At 36.1% G+C, this 21,615-nt stretch overlaps 2 protein-coding genes across 2 annotated transcripts in view; one reads left to right on the top strand and one right to left on the bottom strand.

The window, feature by feature from the left end:
• Positions 1-6,100: 6,100 nt before the first annotated feature.
• RHNO1 (RAD9-HUS1-RAD1 interacting nuclear orphan 1) overlaps positions 6,101-21,615 on the top strand; it is a 41,607-nt gene continuing 26,092 nt past the window's right edge. The window contains exon 1 of the mRNA XM_074269290.1: positions 6,101-6,236. The gene's annotated coding sequence lies outside the window, so the exon portion shown is untranslated. The remainder of the gene's footprint in view (positions 6,237-21,615) is intronic.
• On the bottom strand, positions 16,129-21,191 carry TEX52 (testis expressed 52). The gene is made up of 3 exons (XM_074269287.1): positions 21,054-21,191; positions 19,767-20,314; positions 16,129-16,659 (listed from the first exon to the last, which is right to left on the bottom strand). Exons 2-3 carry the CDS (start codon positions 20,312-20,314, stop codon positions 16,314-16,316), a joined length of 894 nt encoding a protein of 297 aa, XP_074125388.1. The 5' UTR covers positions 21,054-21,191; the 3' UTR covers positions 16,129-16,313.

The following is a 21,615-nucleotide window of genomic DNA, read 5'->3' as shown; positions in this document are numbered from 1 at the left end:
GTGCCACTGGCCTGCTGAACTAGGACCAAAGGGCCTTGGTTGGCTAAGAGACTCCTGCTAGTTTGCCTGGACACTTCTGTTTTCAGCTGCACTCCTTTTTTACCCAAATGAGACAGACCTTCTTTCCCAAAGCCCTTCTAAGTAATCTGAACATGGAAAATTATTTTACTCCATCTTTTTGTAAGTTCTGTCACTTTAGAGACTTGATTTAATGTTTTTTTGTGAAAGAAGCTTAGAAGAGCTCAGGTCACTTCTGGATTTTCTCTGCCATCTGATCTCTGCCATCCAGCTATTGGGTTTGGTAAAATTCTTAATTCCTTCTTCAAGAAAAGGCATGCTTGATTTCATATTCTTGGGGACATAGGGAGAAAGGGTGACCGACTTTAGCAGGCAGACATTTAGGAGAAGCTAGCATCTTAACATGACACTGCTTTTCTAGCTTGCTTCCTAGAAGAGACTTTTGGGTCAGATCAGAGTCTCTCGAGTTTGAATTGAGCAGCTTGCTCTATTGAAAGAATTAACTCATTATTATGTATTTTATATTTTGATCTTTAGAACTTCGATTTCTCTTTGCCTAGATAAATGGAGTCATTTGCTCATATTTGTGATGATCTTTTTGTGTAATTACCTCTTAGTGGGGGGGGGGGAAATCAATCCTTAAGGTTATAAGCTTAGGAAAGCTCCCTCATTTCAGAGATAGCATCCAAAAAAGGTGCTTTTTTTGAATCTTAAAAAAAAAAAAATCATGTCCTTAGGCCAAAAATCTTACTGGGGGAAGAAAACCATAATTCTAATTCAATCTTCCCTCATGACCCCTTCCTTATCAAGCAAGAATCAGTTCTTTAAAGAGGAGAGGGTAAATTCTCCAATTGATAAATGGTCAAAGGATATGAACAGACAGTTTTCAGATGATGAAATTGAAACTATTTCCACTCATATGAAAGAGTGTTCCAAATCACTATTGATCAGAGAAATGCAAATTAAGACAACTCTGAGATACCACTACACACCTGTCAGATTGGCTAAAATGACAGAAACAAATAACGATGAATGTTGGAAGGGATGTGGGGAAAACTGGGACACTGATACATTGTTGGTGGAGTTGTGAAAGAATCCAACCATTCTGGAGAGCAATTTGTAATTATGCCCAAAAAGTTATCAAAATGTGCATACCCTTTGATCCAGCAGTGCTACTACTGGGCTTATATCCCAAAGAGATCTTAAAGAAGGGAAAGGGTCCTGTATGTGCCAAAATGTTTGTGGCAGCCCTCTTTGTAGTGGCTAGAAACTGGAAAATGAATGGATGCCCATCAATTGGAGAATGGCTGGGTAAATTATGGTGTATTATTGTTCTGTAAGAAATCACCAGCAGGATGAATACAGAGAGGCTTGGAGAGACTTACATCAACTGATGCTGAGTGAAATGAGCAGAACCAGAAGATCACTATACACTTCAACAACAATACTGTATGAGGATGTATTCTGATGGAAGTGGAAATCTTCAACATAAAGAAGATCCAACTCACTTCCAGCTGATCAATGATGGACAGAAACAACTACACCCAGAGAAGGAACACTGGGAAGCGAATGTAAATTGTTAGCACTACTGTCTATCTACCCAGGTTACTTATACCTTCGGAAGCTAATACTTAACGTGCAACAAGAAAATTGGATTTACACACATATATTGCATCTAGGTTATATTGTAACACATGTAAAATGTATGGGATTGCCTGTCATCTAGGAGAGGGAGTAGAGGGAGGGAGGGGATAATTTGGAAAAAATGAATACAAGGGATAATGTTGTAAAAAAAATTACTCATGCATATATACTATCAAAAGAATTATAATCATAAAATTAATTTAAAAAAAGAAAAAAGGAAAAAAAAAGAGGAGAGGGTAAGATATCCATTAATGCTTTTCTGAAAGCTATGTTTATATGTTTAGATATACATCTTACATAGTTAGAACCTATGTATACTTTTTCAAAAAGCTATATGTTGTAGTTCAACATTTCATATACAATTGCCTTTCTAGACAATTGTTTGTTTAGAAATGGTATGTTGTTAGACTAGGCTGATGAGGGGGGCTACTTCTATTCGTCCCTCATGAGGCAACCTAGTCCCCCATCTCTTTGGGGGGCTCACATCTTTAGCTAGGACTCCTAGCTCCATCTGTAGCTCAGAACTCCTGAACACAATCACTCTACCAACTTAAACAGACCCTAGAAGCAGGAATTATATCATTCCTAGTTCTTCTCTCTTCGTAAAAAAATGCCTTAATGACACTCTTGAGTCACTTTGAGGCAGTGAAAGGAGTGATAAGTCATTTAAAAGATTCATCACTCTCCTCTCATTAATATCATGCCCCAAACCTATTCTTGTAACAAACATAATCAAACCAAATAAATTCATTCATCAGCAACATGTAAAATAATTATTCTCTTGCTTTAGTTCTCTTTTCTCTGTTCTTATATATTTTATTCCATTCTCATCATCTCAGATGTCACATCTTTATTGATATTTGTTGTGACCAACACAACACAAATGGGCTAGTGGCGGTGGGAATTGCTGATAATTCAACAGAACCATTTATTAAGAAAAATCATGCTGCTTATATATCTTAAAACCATATGTCATAGGGGCAGCTAGGTGGCGCAGTGGATAGAGCACCAGGCCTGAATTCAGGAGGACCGGAGTTCGAATCTAGTCTCAGACACTTCCCCGCTGTGTGACCCTGGGCAAGTCACTTAACCCCAGCCTCAAAAAAACAAAACAAAAACAAAACAAAAAAACCCCCAGATGTCATTATGAAAAGCATTGTTCTGTTTCTATGATCTAACTCTCTGAAGCATGTTGTTAGTTTCTGGAGACTCAATATTATGTAAAGTTCACGATGCCCCAGTAAATGTGCTAGGACTTTATGTTTTCTCAAGATTTCAATGCACTCTTGATTAATCTTAGGAGGAGGGGAACATCCCAGTTACCAAAGTCTCCAGCTTCCTGAGAGTTCTCTACAGATATCCAAGTAAAATCCCCCTCAGTTAGTTTTTTTTCTTTCTAATTTGAACTGCATTGATTTTATTTATACAAAAGCTTTTCAATTTTATAAAATGGAAAAATGTCTATTTTACATGTTAAGCCATAGATCTAGTTGGGAAGAATAAAGCAGACACTGGGAAGCTGGAAGTCTTACCATCATCAGAAATCTAGGCAAAAAAACCTAAAATTTTGAGTAAAAAAGGCCTGGTCTAGTGGATTGGAGTAGGAGTGCCACCTGGTGGTGGATGCAGTGATGACATGAGTAACTTCCAGACCACAATTATGGGAGGTACATGTACATGTTGCCCACTCACTAGTCCTTACCTATCTTGTGCCCATGTAAGGCGTAGGCGTTTCTGTAGAACATAAAGCTTTCTGTACTCGACACTAGTGATGTCATATCAGGAAGTGTTTTCATAATCGTGGATCAGTTGTTCATAAGAAGTCCCCAACTGTTTTTCCACAAAATATATAGGATCAAAAATGAATACAAGGGATAATATTATTTTAAAAAAATTACTCATGCATATATACTGTCAAAATTTATACATAAAATTTATATGTATATATATATATATACATATATATATATATATATGATCAGGGGCAATGGGTAGAGCACTGACCCTGAAGTCAGGAGGATCTGAGTTCAAATTAACACTCCCTAGCTGGGTGACCCTGGGCAAGTCACTTAACCCCAATTGCCTCAGGGAAATTTATATATATAATATTTATGTATACATTTTATTATATATATATACATATATAAAACAACAAGACTATATAATGTCCAACTGTGATACATCTAGAGAAAGAACTATGGAGATTAAATATGGATCAAAGCATGGTATTTTTACCTTTGTTGTTGTTTGCTTGGGATTTTTTTTCCCTTTTTAATGAAATTTTTCTTTTTTTTAATTAAAGCTTTTTATTTACAAAATATATACATGGATAATTTTCAGTGTTCATCCTTACAAACCTTGTGTTCTAATTTTTCCTCCCTTCCCCCATCCCCTCCCCTACAGGGCAAGTAATCCAATATATGCTAAACATGTGTAATTCTTCTGTTCATATTTCCACATTTATCATTCTGCACAAGAAAAACAGATCAAAAAGGAAAAAAAAATGAGAAAGAAGACAAAATGCAAGCAAACAACAAAAAGAGTGAAAACACTACATTGTGATCCACATTCAGTTATTCAGTTCCCATTGTCCTCTCTCTGGGTACAGATGGCTTTCTTCATTTGAGTTAATTTTTCTTGTGCAGAATGATGAATATGGAAATACATTTAGAATAAATAATTAAATAATTGGTTGATTAAAAGAAAAAAAAAAAAAAAAAAGACTTGCTCTGATTTTTGTCATATGCTCCCGGGCAAGTCCAAAATTTTAATGGGATGGGGCTTTTGCATCTATTGGTCTTCCTGGCCAAACTCAAAGTTGATTAACAGCAATATCTCTCCATGGTGACATCTTATTTAGAACTTGTCAGTGGATTATTATCCATTAATATTCCATATACAACCTCAGAGTTTACCAACCACTGCCTACTTCACAGCTAATTTATGGGCTTCTGGTGACCATTCTATTTCAAGTTTAAAATTGCTTTAAATCCTTGCAAGCAAGCATAAATGTAAAATGCAAAGAATGTGCTTGGATCTGCAAGCAAATAATAAACTTAAAATGCCTGCTCACATCTCTTTTTTCAGTGATCTTCACATAAAGGGTTCAAACAAATTGTTCTCTCTTGTCCATCTATTTTTCCCCTTTGTAATATAATCATAGATGAAATCATTGACTTTGAAATGAGTTTTTCACAAATTTCCAAAGATAGCCACTGTCATTTTGAGGGAGCATAGGCAGGGATTAAACCTCTCTGGCATAGGTGATAAGGGAAATTCATACTTAAACCATATCAGCGCGCCTTAAGAAAATTATAATTATCACCAGAAATGTGAATCCTGCATATCTACAGTAATTGGGACCAAATTCAGTTCATTCAAAACAGAAAAATATTACAAATGGGAATCAGGGACTGCTGTGGATACTTTGACAATTTATGCTATGCAGAAACTTTCCCACATGACAGGAGCAAATAGTGGCAGAGAACTTCAGAACAGCATTGACTCCCCCATCTTGACTGGCTCTGGAGAGTTCAGAAATTCCATTCTGCTTTCCCTTTGACTTTCCTTTGACCAATCCCTCTGTTTGGCTCTTAAAGCCCTTTATCATTTGGTTTCAGCCTATTTTTTTCTTTTCTTTTACTCTTTAATCCTTAAACCTTTTTTATTTTTGTTTATATTTATATTTTGTTTTTTGTTCATTAATATTTAAAAATTATTTTAAATTCAATTTTATTTATATTTCTGAACTCTCTTACTCCCTTCCCCCTTCCTCCCCCATTGAGAAAGCAAGAAAAATAAAAACTATTACAAATATATATACTCAAGCAAAACAAATTCCCAGATTAACCATGTTGTGTGTGTGTGTGTGAACAAATGTGTGCTTCAGTCTATACCCTGAGTCCATTATCTCTCTGTCTAAAGGTGGATAGCATGTTTCCTCATAAGTCCTGTAGAATTATGATCACTTTGTTTATCAGAATTCCTAAGTGTTTCAGAATTGTTTGTCCTCAACTATATTATTGTATAAGTTATTCTCCTGGTTCTGCTCACTCCACTTTGCATTATCTCATATAAGTCTTCCTAGATTTCTCTGAAATCATTTCCTTTTTAATTGATAGGCACCTCCTTAATTTCCAATTCTTTGTCATTATGAAAAGAGCTACTACAAATTTTTTGTATATATGGGTCCCTTCCTCGTTCTTAACTGTCTTTGATGTACAGACCTTTAATTTCTATTTGTCTTTTTACCATATTTCTAGCACAATATTGAATACCAAAGGTGATAATGGAGATCTGAGCTTTGTTGTTGTTGATTTTAGTTTTGTGACGCTATTTGGGATTTTCTCGTGGACAGTGGAGTGATTTACCATTTCCTTCTCCAACTCATTTTACAGATGAGGAAATCGAGGCAAACAGGACTAAATGACTGGCAAAACAAATAAGTAACGGAGACCAAATATGAACTCAAAAACAGAATGCAAGGCCCTTCTCTCTATCCACTACATCACTACTTTCCATCCTTGCTTTGTTCTTGAGTTTACCGAAAAGACTTCTCATTTATCCACATTAAGGTAATGTTTGCTCTTAGTTTTAGATATATGCTACTTATTACTTTAAGGAAAACTATTTATTCATATGCTTTCTACCAGAAAAGGTTATATCTTATCAAAAGTTTTTTCTATAGCTATTGATATAAAAGATTTCTGTTATTAATATGGCTGATTATGTTTTTAAGCTTTCTGGTATATCTACATTTCTGGTATAAATCTTGTGTTGTCATAATGAATAATCTTTGTGAAATGTTGCTAATATTTTAATTAATTTTTTTCATCAGCATTCATTAGGGATATTGGTCTCTAGTGTTTTTGTTTTTCTGTTTTAACTCTTTCTAGTTTAGGTATCAAGACAATATTTGTGCTATTGGAAGAATTTGGCAGAGTCCTTTCTTTTCCAACTTTTCAAACAGTTCATTGTTCTCTAAATATTTGGCAGAATTTGACATCTATTGGATTATTTGCTGTCTAGGGGAGGAGGATGCAGGGAAGGGAGGGAGAAAAATTTGAAACACAAGGTTTTATAAGGGTGAATACTGGAAACTATCTTTGCATGTATTTTGAAAAGAAAAAAAGCTATTGTTAAAAAATGTTTGGTAGAATCTGCTTGTAAATTCATCTGATCTAGGATTTGGTTTTTTGAGGAGGAGAGATAGAGGTATGTGGAAATTCACTTATGATTAATTCTATTTCTTTTTTCTAAGATAAGGTTATTTAAATACTGTTTTTTCTGTTCTGTTAACCAGGATGATTTATAATTTTGTAAATATTTTCACTTCATTTTGATTGCAGGGGCACATAATTGAACAAAATAGCTCCTAATAATTTTTTTATTTATTCTTCATTTGTTGTAAATTCACCTTTTTTTTTGTTTGTGATAAAGGTGATTTGGCTTTCTTTCTTTCTTTCTTTCTTTCTTTCTTTCTTTCTTTCTTTCTTTCTTTCTTTCTTTCTTTCTTTCTTTCTTCCTTCCTTCCTTCCTTCCTTCCTTCCTTCCTTCCTTCCTTCCTTCCTTCCTTCCTTCTTCCTTCCTTCCTTCCTTCCTTCCTTCCTTCCTTCCTTCCTTCCTTCCTTCCTTCCTTCCTTCCTTCCTTCCTTCCTTCTTCCTTTCTTCCTTTCTTCCTTTCTTCCTTTCTTTCTTTCTTTCTTTCTTTCTTTCTTTCTTTCTTTCTTTCTTTCTTTCTTTCTTTCTTTCTTTCTTTCTTTCTTTCTTTCTTTCTTTCTTTCTTTCTTTCTTCCTTCCTTCCTTCCTTCCTTCCTTCCTTCCTTTCTTTCTTTCTTTCTTTCTTTCTTTCTTTCTTTCTTTCTTTCTTTCTTTCTTTCTTTCTTTCTTTCTTTCTTTCTTTCTTTCTTTCTTTCTTTCTTTCTTTCTTTCTTTCTTTCTCTTTCTTTTCTTCCTCCTTGCTTTTTTTTGATGTGTCTATTTTTTAAAATCTACCTTCTTTTATTAATTTATTGAGTTCTTGGGGGTCTTTTTGCTTTCAAAAATCTTTTTTTTTTCAGAATTTCTATTTTGATATTTATATCAAATTTTAGTTTGATATTTTAGTTTCTAATGTGTTTGTGTTCTAGGTTTGTTTGTTTAGGGTCCAGTTCTTTGATCTGCCCTTCCCTTTTATTGATTAATATATGTAAAGATATAAATTTTTTGCTTAGTACTGCTTTGGCTACATTCCCAGAATTTTGGTATATTGCCTTATTATTATCATTATCTTTAGTGAAATTATTGTTGCTATGATTTCTCTTTGACCCATTCTTTCTTTAGGATGTTATTCAATTTCCAATGAATTGTTAAGCTTTATTTCAAAGTCCCTTTCTTGATAACCTTAAATTCCATTATGAGTTATGCATAGTCACATAAAAATGCTATAAATCACCAATGGTTAGAGAAATGCAAATTAAAACAAACTCTGAGCTACCACCTCGCACCTCTTAAATTGGTTAAGATGATATAAAATGAAAATGATAAATGTTGAAGGGGATGGACACTATGGCATTGTTGGTGGAGTTGTGAACTCATCCTGTCATTCTGAGCAGCAATGATAGTTCAAAGGGCTGTAAAATTATGCATATCCTTTGATCCAGTAGCATCTGTATCCCCAAGAGATCATAAAAAAGGGAAAAGATTGAACAAGTACAAAAATATTTATAGCAGCTCTCTTTGATAGGAAAAAATTGGAAATTGAGAGAATGCCCATTAATTGTGATACATTAATGTAATGGAATACTATTGTAATATAAGAAAGGATTTTAAAAAATACTGATTTTAAAAAACTCTAAAAAGACTTCTGTGAACTGATGCTTAGTGAAGTGAGCAGAACCAACAACATTATGTGATAATCAACTATAATAGGTTTAATTCCTCAGAAATACAGTGATCTAAGACAATTCTAAAAGACTTGTGCTGGAAAATGCTATCCATTGCCAGAAAAAGAATATGGAGACTGAATGCAGATTAAAGAATACTGTTTTCACTTTTTTTTATTTGCTTTTTTTTTTCTTTCTCATGGTTTTCCCCTTTTATTCTGATTTTTCTTTCACAACATGACTAACATGGAAATATGTTTAAAATGATTGTACATGTATAATTTATATCAGAGTACTTCCTGTTTTGAGGAGGAGGAATGTAAGGGAGAGAAAAAGATTGGAACTCAAAATCTTACAAAAATGAATGTTAGAAACTATCTTTACATGTAATTAGAAATATAAATGCTACTGAAAATATAAAAATCAATACTAGAAAGACCAGTACTTAATAATATCACGAAAGATTAAGCTGTATCACTTAACAAATGTAATTTTTAATCCAGAAAGGCTTTATTCATATAGCAAAAATTATGTTAAAAACATTTTAAAAGATGCTTCAAAATAACTGTTGAAAACTATTTTTAATAATAAATATAAATAATAAATATCATTTGATAATAAAATGCTATTAAGTTAAAAAAACAAATCAAAAAACAAATCAACAAATTACAATATGGGGTCTTTCTGGCTTACATTCTTTTTACATGCTCCTTTTTGCCTTTTGGGGGGCAAAGGTTATTGTTGAAATCAATATTCTACATGGGATATTTCAATTCAGTAGGGAAGCCTGGAGAAGCCAGTATGCGAAGTATTTAAGCTCCAAGTGGGTTTTGGATTTGGAATTGGAATTATATATTTTATTTAATTTAGCTAAACTTTAAACTTAATCACCTTTCCTTCCCTGTGTTGGGGGAGTAAGTTTATGTATTTATGATTATATCTTTTGAAGTAAATATTTTTTGTAAAAGCTTTATAAATTATAAGTAAATTAATTAAGTAATCATATTATCAGTAAAAGATCATTTGATGGTTCTGCTTTTCTGCATTTGTTTGTAGGCTTTTTATGCCCAGTACATGATCAGTTTTTGGGATGGTGCTATACACAGCTGAGAAACAAGTATACTTCTTTCTCTTATTCAATATTTTCTAGAGATTTAGTATAGCTAACTTTTCTAAAATTCTATTTGGAGTTTTCATTTTGTTTTTTGTTTTGGTTTGTTTTTGGTTACACAATTTAGGTCTGGGAGGAATAAGTTGAATTCCCCCACTTTGATATTTTTCTTTGTTTTTACTTTAAGAATTTAGAGACAATGCCAATTGGTGGCTATTATTTTGCATAATATAAATTAATTGTTTGCTGTTTATCTATTTTACTTAGATATATTTTTGTCCTTGCTTTGTCTAAAGGGATTTGGTATCCCTTTTAAAGTTCAGATAAAGCATAATAGCTTCTGTTCTAGACTCTTGAGGACTTCTGTGTTTCAAGTTTCTTATAATAACATATTGTTAGATTCTGTTTTTTTAATCCATTCTACTATCCTCTTCTGTTCTTCTATCTAAGTTTATCACATTCATATTAATAGTTATGATTGCTAATTGTGTATTTCGATCTACTGATTGTATTATATTTTTCCTTCTCGTTTTTCTCACCTTCTCTTTAAGAATTTGGTTGCTGTTTCACTTGTTCAGTGATGAAGAGAGCCATCTACACAGAGAGAGGACTGTAGGAACTGAGTGTGGAGCATAACATTCTCACTCTCTCTGTTGTTGTTTGCTTGCATTTTGTTTTCTTTCTCAGTTTTTTTCTTCCTTCTTGATCTGATTTTTTTTGTGCAGCAAGAAAACTGTATAAATATGTATACACATATTGGCTCTAACATATATTTCAACATATTTAACATGGACTACCTGCCAGCTAGGGGAAAGGGTGGGGGGAGAGAGGGGATAATTTGGAACAAAAGGCTTTGCAAGGGTCAATGTTGAGAAAATTACCCATGCATATGCTTTGTAAATAAAAAGCTTTAATAAAAAAGAGTTTGGTTTGCTTCTGACTAATCCTTCCCTCAATTTACCCTCTCATGTCCTCCCCTTCCCTAAAATCCATTCATTCCCTCTTGTTTCTTTGTTGGGTGAAATCTATATGTGTACCCAACTATGAATAAATATGTATTCTTCTTTCCAATATTTGTCATCTTTTCTGTCATCTTAGTCAATTTCATGGGTATGAAGATAGTTCAAAGTTGTTTTAATTTTCATTTCTATAATTATTAATTATTTACAGGTTTTGTCATATAGCTATTGATAGATTTGATTTCTTCCACTAAAAACTAACTTCATATCCTTTTAATTTTTGTATCAATTGGAAAATGGTTCTTAGCCTTCTAAATTGATTCAATTCCCTAAATATTTAAGAAATGAGACCTTTATCAGAGAAATTTGCTGAAAAGATTTTTCCCCAAGATTCCCACTTTTCTTATAATTTTATTTAGCTACCTTGATTTTATTTGTATAAAAAACTTTTTAATTTTATGTAATCAAAATTATCTATGCTTCTCATGAAGCTCTCTCTGTCTTCTGTTTTGGATCATGAATTCTTTCCTTATTCATAGATCTAACAAGCAATTTCTTCCATAACCAGTAATTTGTTTGTGATATCCTTTGTGGCTAAATCAAATACCTATTTGTGCTTATTTTAGTATGTGGTGTTAGATACTGGCTTATGACTAGTTTCTGACAGATTACTTTTCAGTACTCCACTCAACAGTGAAATTCTTGTCTCTAGTAGCTGTGATCTTAAAGTTCATCAAACACTAGCTTTCTGCATATTGTGTACCTGATCTGTTTTGTAAAAGTGCCATGCACAGGTGAAAAATAGGTACATTCCTTGCTATTCCCTTTTAATATTTTCCAGAGTCTGTCATATCTATTTTAAAATTTTATTTATCTCCTTAATTTCTTTCTTGTTTGATTTATGGTTAGATTTATCTAAATTTGAGGGGGATAAATTGAAGTCCTCCAATAGTATAGTTTTATTGCCCATCTTGTAATTAATTTTTCCTTCAAAATTTGGATGCTGTTCCATCTGGTGCATAAAGGTTGAATATGGATCATAATTAGTTATCTTTAATATCTTTTCTGAAAATATTTCATTTTATGTCATTTTAATTTATTGTCATTATTTGTCATTTTATTTAGGTCTATTTTTGCTTTTGCCTTGTCTGAGATTGTTATTGCCACTCATGCCTTTTTCACTTCAGCTGAAGCATAACAGGTTATGTTCTACCATCCATCCCCACTTAAACTCTAGGTATCTTTCTCTTTCAAGTGTATTTCTAATAAACAGAGTGTTATTCTGGTTTCTAATCCATTCCACTATCTTCTTCCCATTCATATTCACAATTATATCTATGTGTTTTTCCTTCCATCCCATTTGCTTATTCTTTTCCTTCTCCTTTTCCCCCTGTTCACTCTTTAATAATTTGTTTTGTGTCCAACTAATCCTCCCTTAATCTAGTCTCTTTATTTCCCCTCCTCCTTTCTCTAAATCCCTTTCCTTTCTGCTTCCATGGTGGGCAAAATGACAATCTATGGTCAAATGGATAGGTATGTTCCCCTTCGATAAGTTCTAATGAGAATTGGTTCAAGTGGTGCTTCCCATCTATTGTTCCCACAATTCCCCCTCTCTCTTCCTTTCCCCCAAACCAGTAAATATTTTTTCATTGTTTCATTCTTCTTTTGTGAAGATCCCAATATAATAGAATCATATCTAGTCCCCTATCTAATTAAACTCCCTAGGGATGGTAAAGTTCTGAGGGGTTACATGAATCCTCTCTCCATATGAGAATTTAAGTAGTTTAATCTTTAGTTCTTTTTGATTGCTCCCTCATATTTGCTTTTTTTATGCTTTGCTTGAATCCTCTGTGAATATCACATTTAATATTTATCTCTGGTCTTTTTATCAGGAAAGCTTTATATTTTGTAAAATGTCTATTTCACCCCTGTAGGATTATACTCAGTTTTTCTGAATAAATTGTTCTTAGTTCTTAGTGTCTTTGCCTTTTCTGAATAAATTGTTCTTAGTTCTTAAGAGTCTTTGCCTTCCAGGACAACATATTCCAAGCCCTCTGTTCCTTTATAATGCTAAGTGTTAAATGTTGTGTGATTCTGATTCTGACTGCTAGGTATTAGCATTACTTTTTTTCTGGATACTGTCAGTATTATCTTTGATCTGCAAGCTTTGGGTTTCAGCTGTAATATTTCTGGGAGTCTTCATTTTGATGTTTCTTTTAAGTGGTGACTGGTAGATTCTTTTAGTTCCTACTTTGTCTTCTGCTAAGTAACTAGGCAGTTTTCTTTTGTGATTTCTTGAAATATGATGTATAGACTCTTTTTTTTTTTTTTTTTTTTTTGGTCATGATAGTTCAATGATTCTTAAATTATTTTTTGATCTGTTTTTCCAGATCAGTTACTTCTTATATTCTTCCATATTTTTAAGAGTTTTTTTTTTTACTTTATTCTTTTTCCTACTACTCTACTATCTTGACTCAGCATCTCCCAGATTATTTTTTTCCATCCATGCTGATTATACATTACTCTCCCGCTCATACTTTACACTTTAGCTAAATTGGCTTGCTTATTATTTTTCTGTTCATAAAATGCCATCTTTTGATTCTTTTCCCATGCATAGGATGTCTACCATATCTGGAATTCTCCCACCAATTTCAACCTTTTCAAATTTTAGATAATGACTCCTTTCAAAGAGTGTGTACTACCTCCTTTAATTATTATTGACCCCCTCCCCATCACTATACATTTATTTTGTATATAGCTTACATTATATTTACTAATTTTGGATATCTTGTATCCTCCCCTAACAGATTATAACTTTCTTGACAGCCCAAGCTCCATGCATGACATCTAACTAGTGCTTAATAAATGTTTAATTGACTTAATTGACTCCCCAGTGACTAAGGAATGAAAGGTAGTAAAATAATCCATTTCAACACATCTTGACTTTTTGAGAATAAACTCAAGGAAATTGCCCTCTGAAATGGAAGATTTCAGAAAGCATTTAGTCAATGATTTTATCATGGAGCCTGGCACTGTAGTGATGGTGTGGAACCGGGGAGAACAGGACAGTGCAGATTGTGGGACACTGAACATGAGAACTGAATTAGACCAGAAGATCATTCCTCAAGTCCAAACTGCTCTTTATTTCTTGTGAGGCAGTCAAGGATTTTCATCATTGTACTTGAGCACTAGCAGTAATAATAGCTAACATTTATATTGCTTTAAGATTTGCAGAGATGCAGCTCAGACATCATATTCTGAATGAATCCTTTCTTGATCATTATAACTGCCAGTGCTCACCTTCTCACAGAACTTTATACCTAACTGTTGTGGGATTTATGGGAGCTGAGTAACCCACATTGACTCCATCTTGTGACTCAATTCTGGAACTGGCTCAGTTCCTTTTCCATTTAATTATGGGTCTAATTCTGATTATTTGTAGCTAAACTGAAAAGGGAAGCAAGATTGATTTTCCAAGTAGGTAACTGAAGGTGAGGAGTAATATTTTTGTCAAGAAGTATGATTTTAGAGAATTAATCCACACTTATGGATAGAAACATGTAACCCAGCACACTGAAAAATGACTGAAAAATAATCAGGTGCATTTTTATTTGGTGGTGAGTTTATTGCTCCAGGCTGGGATTAGCAGGTGCCATTTTTTGTGGCTTGTTCAGTTGTGTCCCCATTTGGGGTTTTCTTGACAAATATTGAAGTAGTTTGCCATTTTCTTCTCCAGCTCATTGGCAGATGAGGAAACTGAGGCAACCAAGGTTCAGGCAAGTCAGTGGTAGGTGTAAGTAAAAATTATTAATAATATTAAATTTAAAATATAATAAAAATAAAAATGATAACATTATAATAATATGTAAGTATATATGTTATAGTATTTATATATATATATATATATATATATATATATATATATATATATATAAAACATGTGATATTTCAATAGTAAGATTTGCACTCATGAAGATGAGTCCTCCTGACTCCAGACCTGGCACTCTATGCACTTGGTGCCCTCTCGTTACCTCGTGTTTACACAGGTTCATTGGAGTAGCCAGGGTGGCTAGAGCTTTAAGTGTTATCTGGTGGTTCATGTGGAGAGAGTAACCTGCAGTAGCAACTGCTCCAAGCTACACAAGTATCTTAGGTGATGTCCAGAGTCTTTTAATCTAGATACCTCATAATACTTAGTCTTATACTGACCAAATTCCCAATGATTGCTCAATCAGTATAAAAAAAAAAAAAAAAAAAGCATTTTCTTCAACAAAAGTCATTTATTAGTCACTGTGAAAGGTGCTTTTCAATGTGAGCTAAATAAGGTAAACTTTATGCCTTCTTGGGAGTTTATTATCTAAGTGAAACAGATTTAAGAATAGAAAGGGCTTAACAATATACATAAAACAAATTCATAAAAATATATACATATATAACACATAGAAAGGACATATATTTGTGGGGATGATTTTTTTTTTGAATGAAAAATGGCCCCTCTTGGTCTGACTGGACCAGCCCTTGTCATCAGACCCTGGGGGATACAATATAAACGGAGGTTGGCCCTCCTTAAAGAGATTAGGCAATGCTGCTCTAGTGGCTGTGGCATGGGAGCCAGAACATCTGTATTCAAGGTCTCAGGCTGCTTCAGACGAGGCGTACTTCAATCAAAACAGAGTTAGGAGGGAGTGATTACCTTCCCTCACCTTTGGATAAGTCCAGGAAGGCTGCAAGAGAGGGTTCATGGTGGGAAGACGTTAGGAACAACTACGATGTAAACACAAAAGGCATAAAAAAGTGATTTTTTTGGTTTGGTTTTAGAAAAGATGGCTCTAAAAATCACCTTGGAAGGAAGCAAGGGAATGGAAGTAGCAGGGGTGGTAACTGGGGCTGGGGGAGCTGCTGGCTGACCTCCTGGAGAGGTCTCCTTGCCAGGTGGAAACAGATACAGGTTGGAATGGTGGTCCCTCGATTCTTCATGGCCCCCCAAGGTTTCCCTAAACTAAATGCAGGGATTAGGCAATAGATGGGATTTGTGCCTCCAGTCACTACTATTTCACACATAACTCTCCAGTGTACTGGAGGCTCACCTTCTAGGGGGGGGGGGGGGAAGGGAAAGAATAAGGGGGAAGGAGGAAAAGGAGAAAAAATGTGTGAATTGTGGCTCTCTCTACAGTGAGAAGCAGAATGTAAAAGACTGTCAGAGGAGAGAGGAAATGGCGTTAAGCTCTCTGATAGACGTTTACTTCTTTGTATCGTAGTCTGTGTTTTCATCGGAGTGTGGGTAAAGGCTCTAACGAGCACTAGAATTCAAGCCAAATAATCTGGGAAATTCCCTCCCCCCCCCATCTCTACTATCTACTATATGTGAAGCTCAAACAAATCATTTCACCTCTTGGGGTTTTAATGTCCTCAAAAGTAAAATGAGGGGGTTGGGTTAGGTGACTTCTTAAGGTCCCTCACGGTGTTAAAATTCTATGATTATTCTAAGTGTCACTCTTAATCTTGGTTTCCATAAAACACAGGGACTATCTACCTCAAAAGGTAATTGTGAGGAAAGAACTTTGCAGGCTGAAAAAACACATATGAGCTGGAGTTTCCACCACCCTAGGGTTTCTTGCTCAGAGCAGAGGTGTCTCAGGTTAAGGTCTCTGGAACACAGAATATAATGTACCAATCTTTCTCTGGTGTCTTTCTTTAGAGCTGGAGGATCCTCTAGTCTTATCCAATTTTTCTCTCGTGGGAAGTTGTATCAGAGAATGAGACAACCTTCTCCTTCCTAGTACTCCCTTTCCTAATTGTACACTTTGACCCTCGTGCTATGATGAGTTCTTCTGAGACATGGCAGATGGGTGTAGTTGCTCGGTCCTTTGCAAGGACTTGGTAATTCCTCACCATTTCAGGGTCCAGAGGAGGAGCAGGCTGCAGTAACAATCTCATGGACATCTCTTTATAATGTGGTTGAGGGTTGGGGCAGGGCCAACCCCTGCAGAATAAATTGGGGACTGGGTTGGATACAAGCTGAAAGCCAGGGTCCAGGCGTCCACCTGGTGACACGTGTCTGTACCTGTTTGTGGTGAAGAGAGAATAGAGACATAAGGGGAGATTCGCAGAGGATGGGGATAGAATGACTTCCTTTTAAAGAATGCAAGTTAAGAAATATTCAAACACTGTTTATCCTCTTTAATTCCTTCATTCTGGCAATAATGCATTACAAAAATTAACAAAGAAAATTGATTTAACTGCCTGGATGTACTGGATGTGGTCTATCTATTATGTATTATGTTCTTATTGATATTAAATTCCACTTCTGTAAGGGGAATTCTCAAATCTCAACCTCCCTCTCCCAATCATAGTGGTCTGTTAGTAGGTACTTAAAAGATTTTTTGATGAATTGAACTGTCCTCAAATTTTTATGACCCACTCTGGGTTACTCACTAAATTCTTAGCTTCTTCCAAAACCACACAAGCCCCATCTCTTTTGCAAAGTCTTAACTGACTATCCTATCATTCTATTCATTTAACTTTTTTTTTTTAAATTGGGAATGTAACAATCATTAACATACACAAACATTTCCACACACAAAAAAAGGAATAAAAAGCTTGAGAAATTAAAGTTTGATAAAATAAATGTAAAATATATGTAAATGTGTATAAATTTACATGAATGTATATGGGCATACATATATATTCATAATGAGAGTTTGTTAAAAAAAAAAAAAATGTGTGTGTCATTATGTGTGGGGAAAAGAACCAATGGTTTGTGAATATCTCTGCTTTCTTTCACCAATCAAGCAAGCAAGCAAGGAACAAATTTTAAGTTTGAACACTTATCAGGTTGACCGTACAAAAACAAACCCAAAATAATCTTATGCTCAAAGGCCTTAAACTCTTATCACTAATATAATATGGATTTAGATAAAGTAGAAAAAGGAAATATACCAAATCAATGCATTATGATTTTCATAAAGGAGGAGTCAGGGGGATCAGACTAGATTTTGATGAGCCAATCTCTGAAGGAGGCTAGAGATTCTATGAGGCAACTAAGTGACTCAGTGCAAAAAACTCTGGGCATGGAGTCAGGAAGACTCAAATCTGGCCTTAGACACTCCATCATTTAACCTCTACCTGCCCTAATTCACTGAAGGAAATAGCAAAGCACTATATTATCTTTATCCAGAAAAGCCTGTGAGATTATTGTACAGGGCAACAACAAGGTTATATGATGATCAGTTCTGACGGATGTGGCCCTCTTCAACAATGCAATGATTCAGACCAGTTCCAATGATTTTGTGATGAAGAGCCATCTACATCCAGAGAGAGGACCGTGGGAACTGAGTGTGGATCACAACATAGTATTTTCACTCTTTTCATTGTTGTTTGCATTTTATTTTCTTTCCCATTTTAATAGGGCACATCCAGGTATTTCAGGAAGGCATTCTTCCCAAGTAGGGTGCTAAGCAGCTAGGGAGCACTCAGTAAATGTATGTTGATTAATCAATAAATTGATTAGTAAGTTGGAGAGGGATTCAAGGGCAACCAAAATAGTCTAAGGTAATCAGAACATGCTAATGGAAGATCAGTAGAAGTAACCAAACATGTTTCACTTAGAAAAAGCATACTTAAGTGGGACACCACGGATTTGAAAGGCAATCTTCCACTTGGAAAAGACTTGTACTCTACTTGCATTTGGCTGCCGGGGATAAAACCAGCAGAAATGGGTGGAGGTTATAACTTGGCAAGTTTAGGCTTGAGGTCAGAAGCCTGTAAGAGCTAAAAGTGAGAAGGGCTGTTTTAGAGCCCGTGGATTAGTGGATTCCTCCTCCCTAGCTTCCTTCAGAGTCTAGCTCAGATACAGCCTTTCCTGATCAGTAACTTGTTAGACTGCCCTTCATAGCCTCCAAATTATTTTGCATTTATTCCATAAATATTTTGTATGAGAAGCAGCTGTTATTGACACTTACTTTCTCAATGCCCCAGGCCCCTCTGTAAGCCTATGAATTGCAGAATATTTTCCAAACTGCATTGGTAGAAGGGGTTTCTCAGAGCAATGAAACCCTAGGTCCAGTTTAAACCAAAAATATGTAGAAGGATCCCAGATCTTTCACTTACTGTGTCCTTGCAGAAATTATTTTAATCCCTCTGACCCTGAGATTCCTCCTTTGTAAAGTGAGAGAGGGGGAACTCTAAGATTTTTTCTATCACTTTTCTATGTGTGATTCTGCTTGACTGTGGAGGTTAAAACTAAGAATAATGGTTGGAAATTGCAGGGGTAGATTTAAGCTCAGGTGCTTACCAGCAACAGAAGGGGCTTGGGAGGTAGAGGGCAACTCTCACTGAAAGTCTTCAGACAAAAGCTGGATGACCAGACCTCTAAGATCTCTTCCCAGTTCTAAATCTATGACCCACTGCCTATGTTAAAGAAAGGCTTTTGTATTCAGGTTGGAACTAGAATATCAATGAAATTCATTTTCATCTGTTAGAGATTTCTGACCATGGGGGTGATGAGAGCCACAGGAAGGAGATAGGGGGAAATCCTGAAAATCTACAATCCCCAAACCTCATTTTAGCCATTTATTCCAATCTTTTACTAAAGTGACTCATAGCACTATAACTTGCTCTGACATGTTTCTCTAAAAGGCCTGGAGTTAAGCAGGAGGGAAGAGAGAAAAGGCAAAAGCCTCAGTTATGGTTATCTACTGGATTATCAGACCTTGGGCTAAAGAATGGGTCGTTTTTACATCACACCCACGAGGGCCTTGCCAGGTGAGCTTCAGTCTACATCCTTCACCCAATAGACTCAGGCCCAAACACCAAGTGGGGCTTAGCTCCAAATTCCCACAGTGGTCCAAGAAAACTGGAGCAAGAGAGGCAAGTTTTGTTAACTTGAAGCACACTCCTATATGGTCCATCCTTCGGGTGGTCTTCAAGAAACTGAACCCGCCTCCCCCTCCAGTGTTCTTACTCTGAACTGTCTGTATTCCTTTGGCACTTACATGCTGACCCCAGACAGCTCGTCCTTGGGGAAAGCCTTCTACTTCATATGTAGAGTATTTCCCACATCACCTATCAAAGTGCTCTGTACTATATCCAGTACTGATTAACATTTAGACTGGGGTTTTTCTTTTGGAGAGGGACAGGCCAGCTGAAGGGGGGGGGTCATGATTCTCTTACCTCTTGAAGTTCGGGGGGGGCAAGATGTTACCCTGGCAATCCAGCGGGGGCACCCTGGCTTCACTTCTTGATTTGAGTATTCCTGCTTCCGTGATCTCCTTTTTGGTCTGGGTGACTGCCCTATTCTTTCTCTCTGGGTCCGTGAAGATAGGATGAGTGTCAATAAATTGCAATAAAGTGTTTTTCCCAAGATAGGAAGGTGGAGGGATACGGTACTTGGTAAAAGAACATTTATGAGCTTCAGTGCGAGTGAGCCATCGCCAGACATTACTATCGTAAGATTTATCAGGCTTTGAGGGAAAAACTGGGGGTAGACGCCCCACATCCACCCAAGTGTGGTAGCCCCACGTATGCTGAGTTGGGTCCTTCCAAGGGGAAAGGAGTCGGTGATGTGTGATGGACTTTAGTTTCGTTTGAGACGGCTGCTTCACAGCTAAGTGATGGTAGGGCTTTGGAGTGAAGCCTCCCCACACCAAGGGGATGTCTGGGTGCAAGTATTCTCGCTCTACCCATGTTTCCTCAGTTATGGGATCGTCGCAACAGGTCATCTAGGAAAGAGTTAAGATGGGGCCTGGTGACAGATGTGAGTTGGTAGAGAAATTGGCCTCTCCACTATTTTGTTCAGCTGAAACCAAAGAATAAGTGCCGAATGAGCCTTAAACTTCAGTCCTTTTCCTCGCCTTAAACTACTTTCCCAGGAAACTAATGCTGGCCAGCATTTTCCCTAGCACTTATTCACTACTGGGCAGGGTAATAATCCTGAGTCTAGCATGGAGAGCAGGCCACTGCTTTTTCTTACACTTAAAGTCACTTTATAGTCCTTCTGTCTTTATTACGTACACATTTCCATAGAATTCAGAGCTGGAGATTTTTTTTCCAATCCAATCTATTCATTTTATAGATGAAAATCAAGGCTCCCCAAAGTGAAATGACTTGTCACACAGGGATGCCGATTGGTAGCAAGGGGCAGGGCTGGGTTAACACCTCCCTCCCCACTATCTTGAGGCCCTTTCCCTCCAATCACCCTTGCTCGTTTTGCCAGTGTCCACAACTCCCCCACTCTTCCAGCCCTGACCACTCCAGCAAGTCCAAGTTTGATCAGATGGCAGGTGCCATCTCTCACATGGCTAAGGTGGGAAGACTAGGAAGCTCTGAGATGGCACATCAGCACAATCAGTTCCTTCGGGGCCTAGTAGAAAGGACCTCACTTGAGCTCATGATAAAAACAATTACATAAGGTAGTACTCTGGATACAGGGATCAGCTTTCTGGGAAACAGCCTTCCTACCTGTAGGAAAGGTTCTGTATTTTGTGATGGCTCATTCTCTCCTCCAGGAAGTATACCTGATCACATTACATGTTTAAAAAAAAAAAAAATCGAAGCCAGAAAATGTCCTTCTGCTCTAAGTCTCCATTGTTTGCTCATGAGTTGCTATGGTGATGCATTATGATGAGTGAACTGTGTATGAAACCATTTGCACTATTTGGGCCTACAACTGCTGGAGGAAACGGTGGTCTCACCATAACATTAGATCTAGAAACCTCGAATTTCATGTACATTTAGACTGTGTTTAGTTGCGACACCTTCTCAAAAAAATAGCCTGACTGTATTCTTAGTGGGCTGTTGGGGAGATAGATAGGGAAGCCTCCCTAGGAATCCCAGATGAAAATGGATCACTACCTTAGGATAGTTTTATCCTCAATAATTAACTGAATGGGGTAGGAGAAACCAAGAAGGGCATCTTCTTCCCAAAGAGCTGAACAGTTCAAAGGCCCCCTTTTTTGGTTTTCATTTCAAATTCTTATTCAGCACTTGCTAAAGATTTACTTCTACATGAAGATGCAAATAA

Source organism: Sminthopsis crassicaudata, chromosome 5 (genome assembly GCF_048593235.1).
Source record: "Sminthopsis crassicaudata isolate SCR6 chromosome 5, ASM4859323v1, whole genome shotgun sequence".
Taxonomy (NCBI): Eukaryota; Metazoa; Chordata; class Mammalia; order Dasyuromorphia; family Dasyuridae; genus Sminthopsis; species Sminthopsis crassicaudata.
The sequence above is the reverse complement of the archived record's forward strand: the minus strand, read 5'-3'. Positions and strand labels throughout refer to the sequence as shown.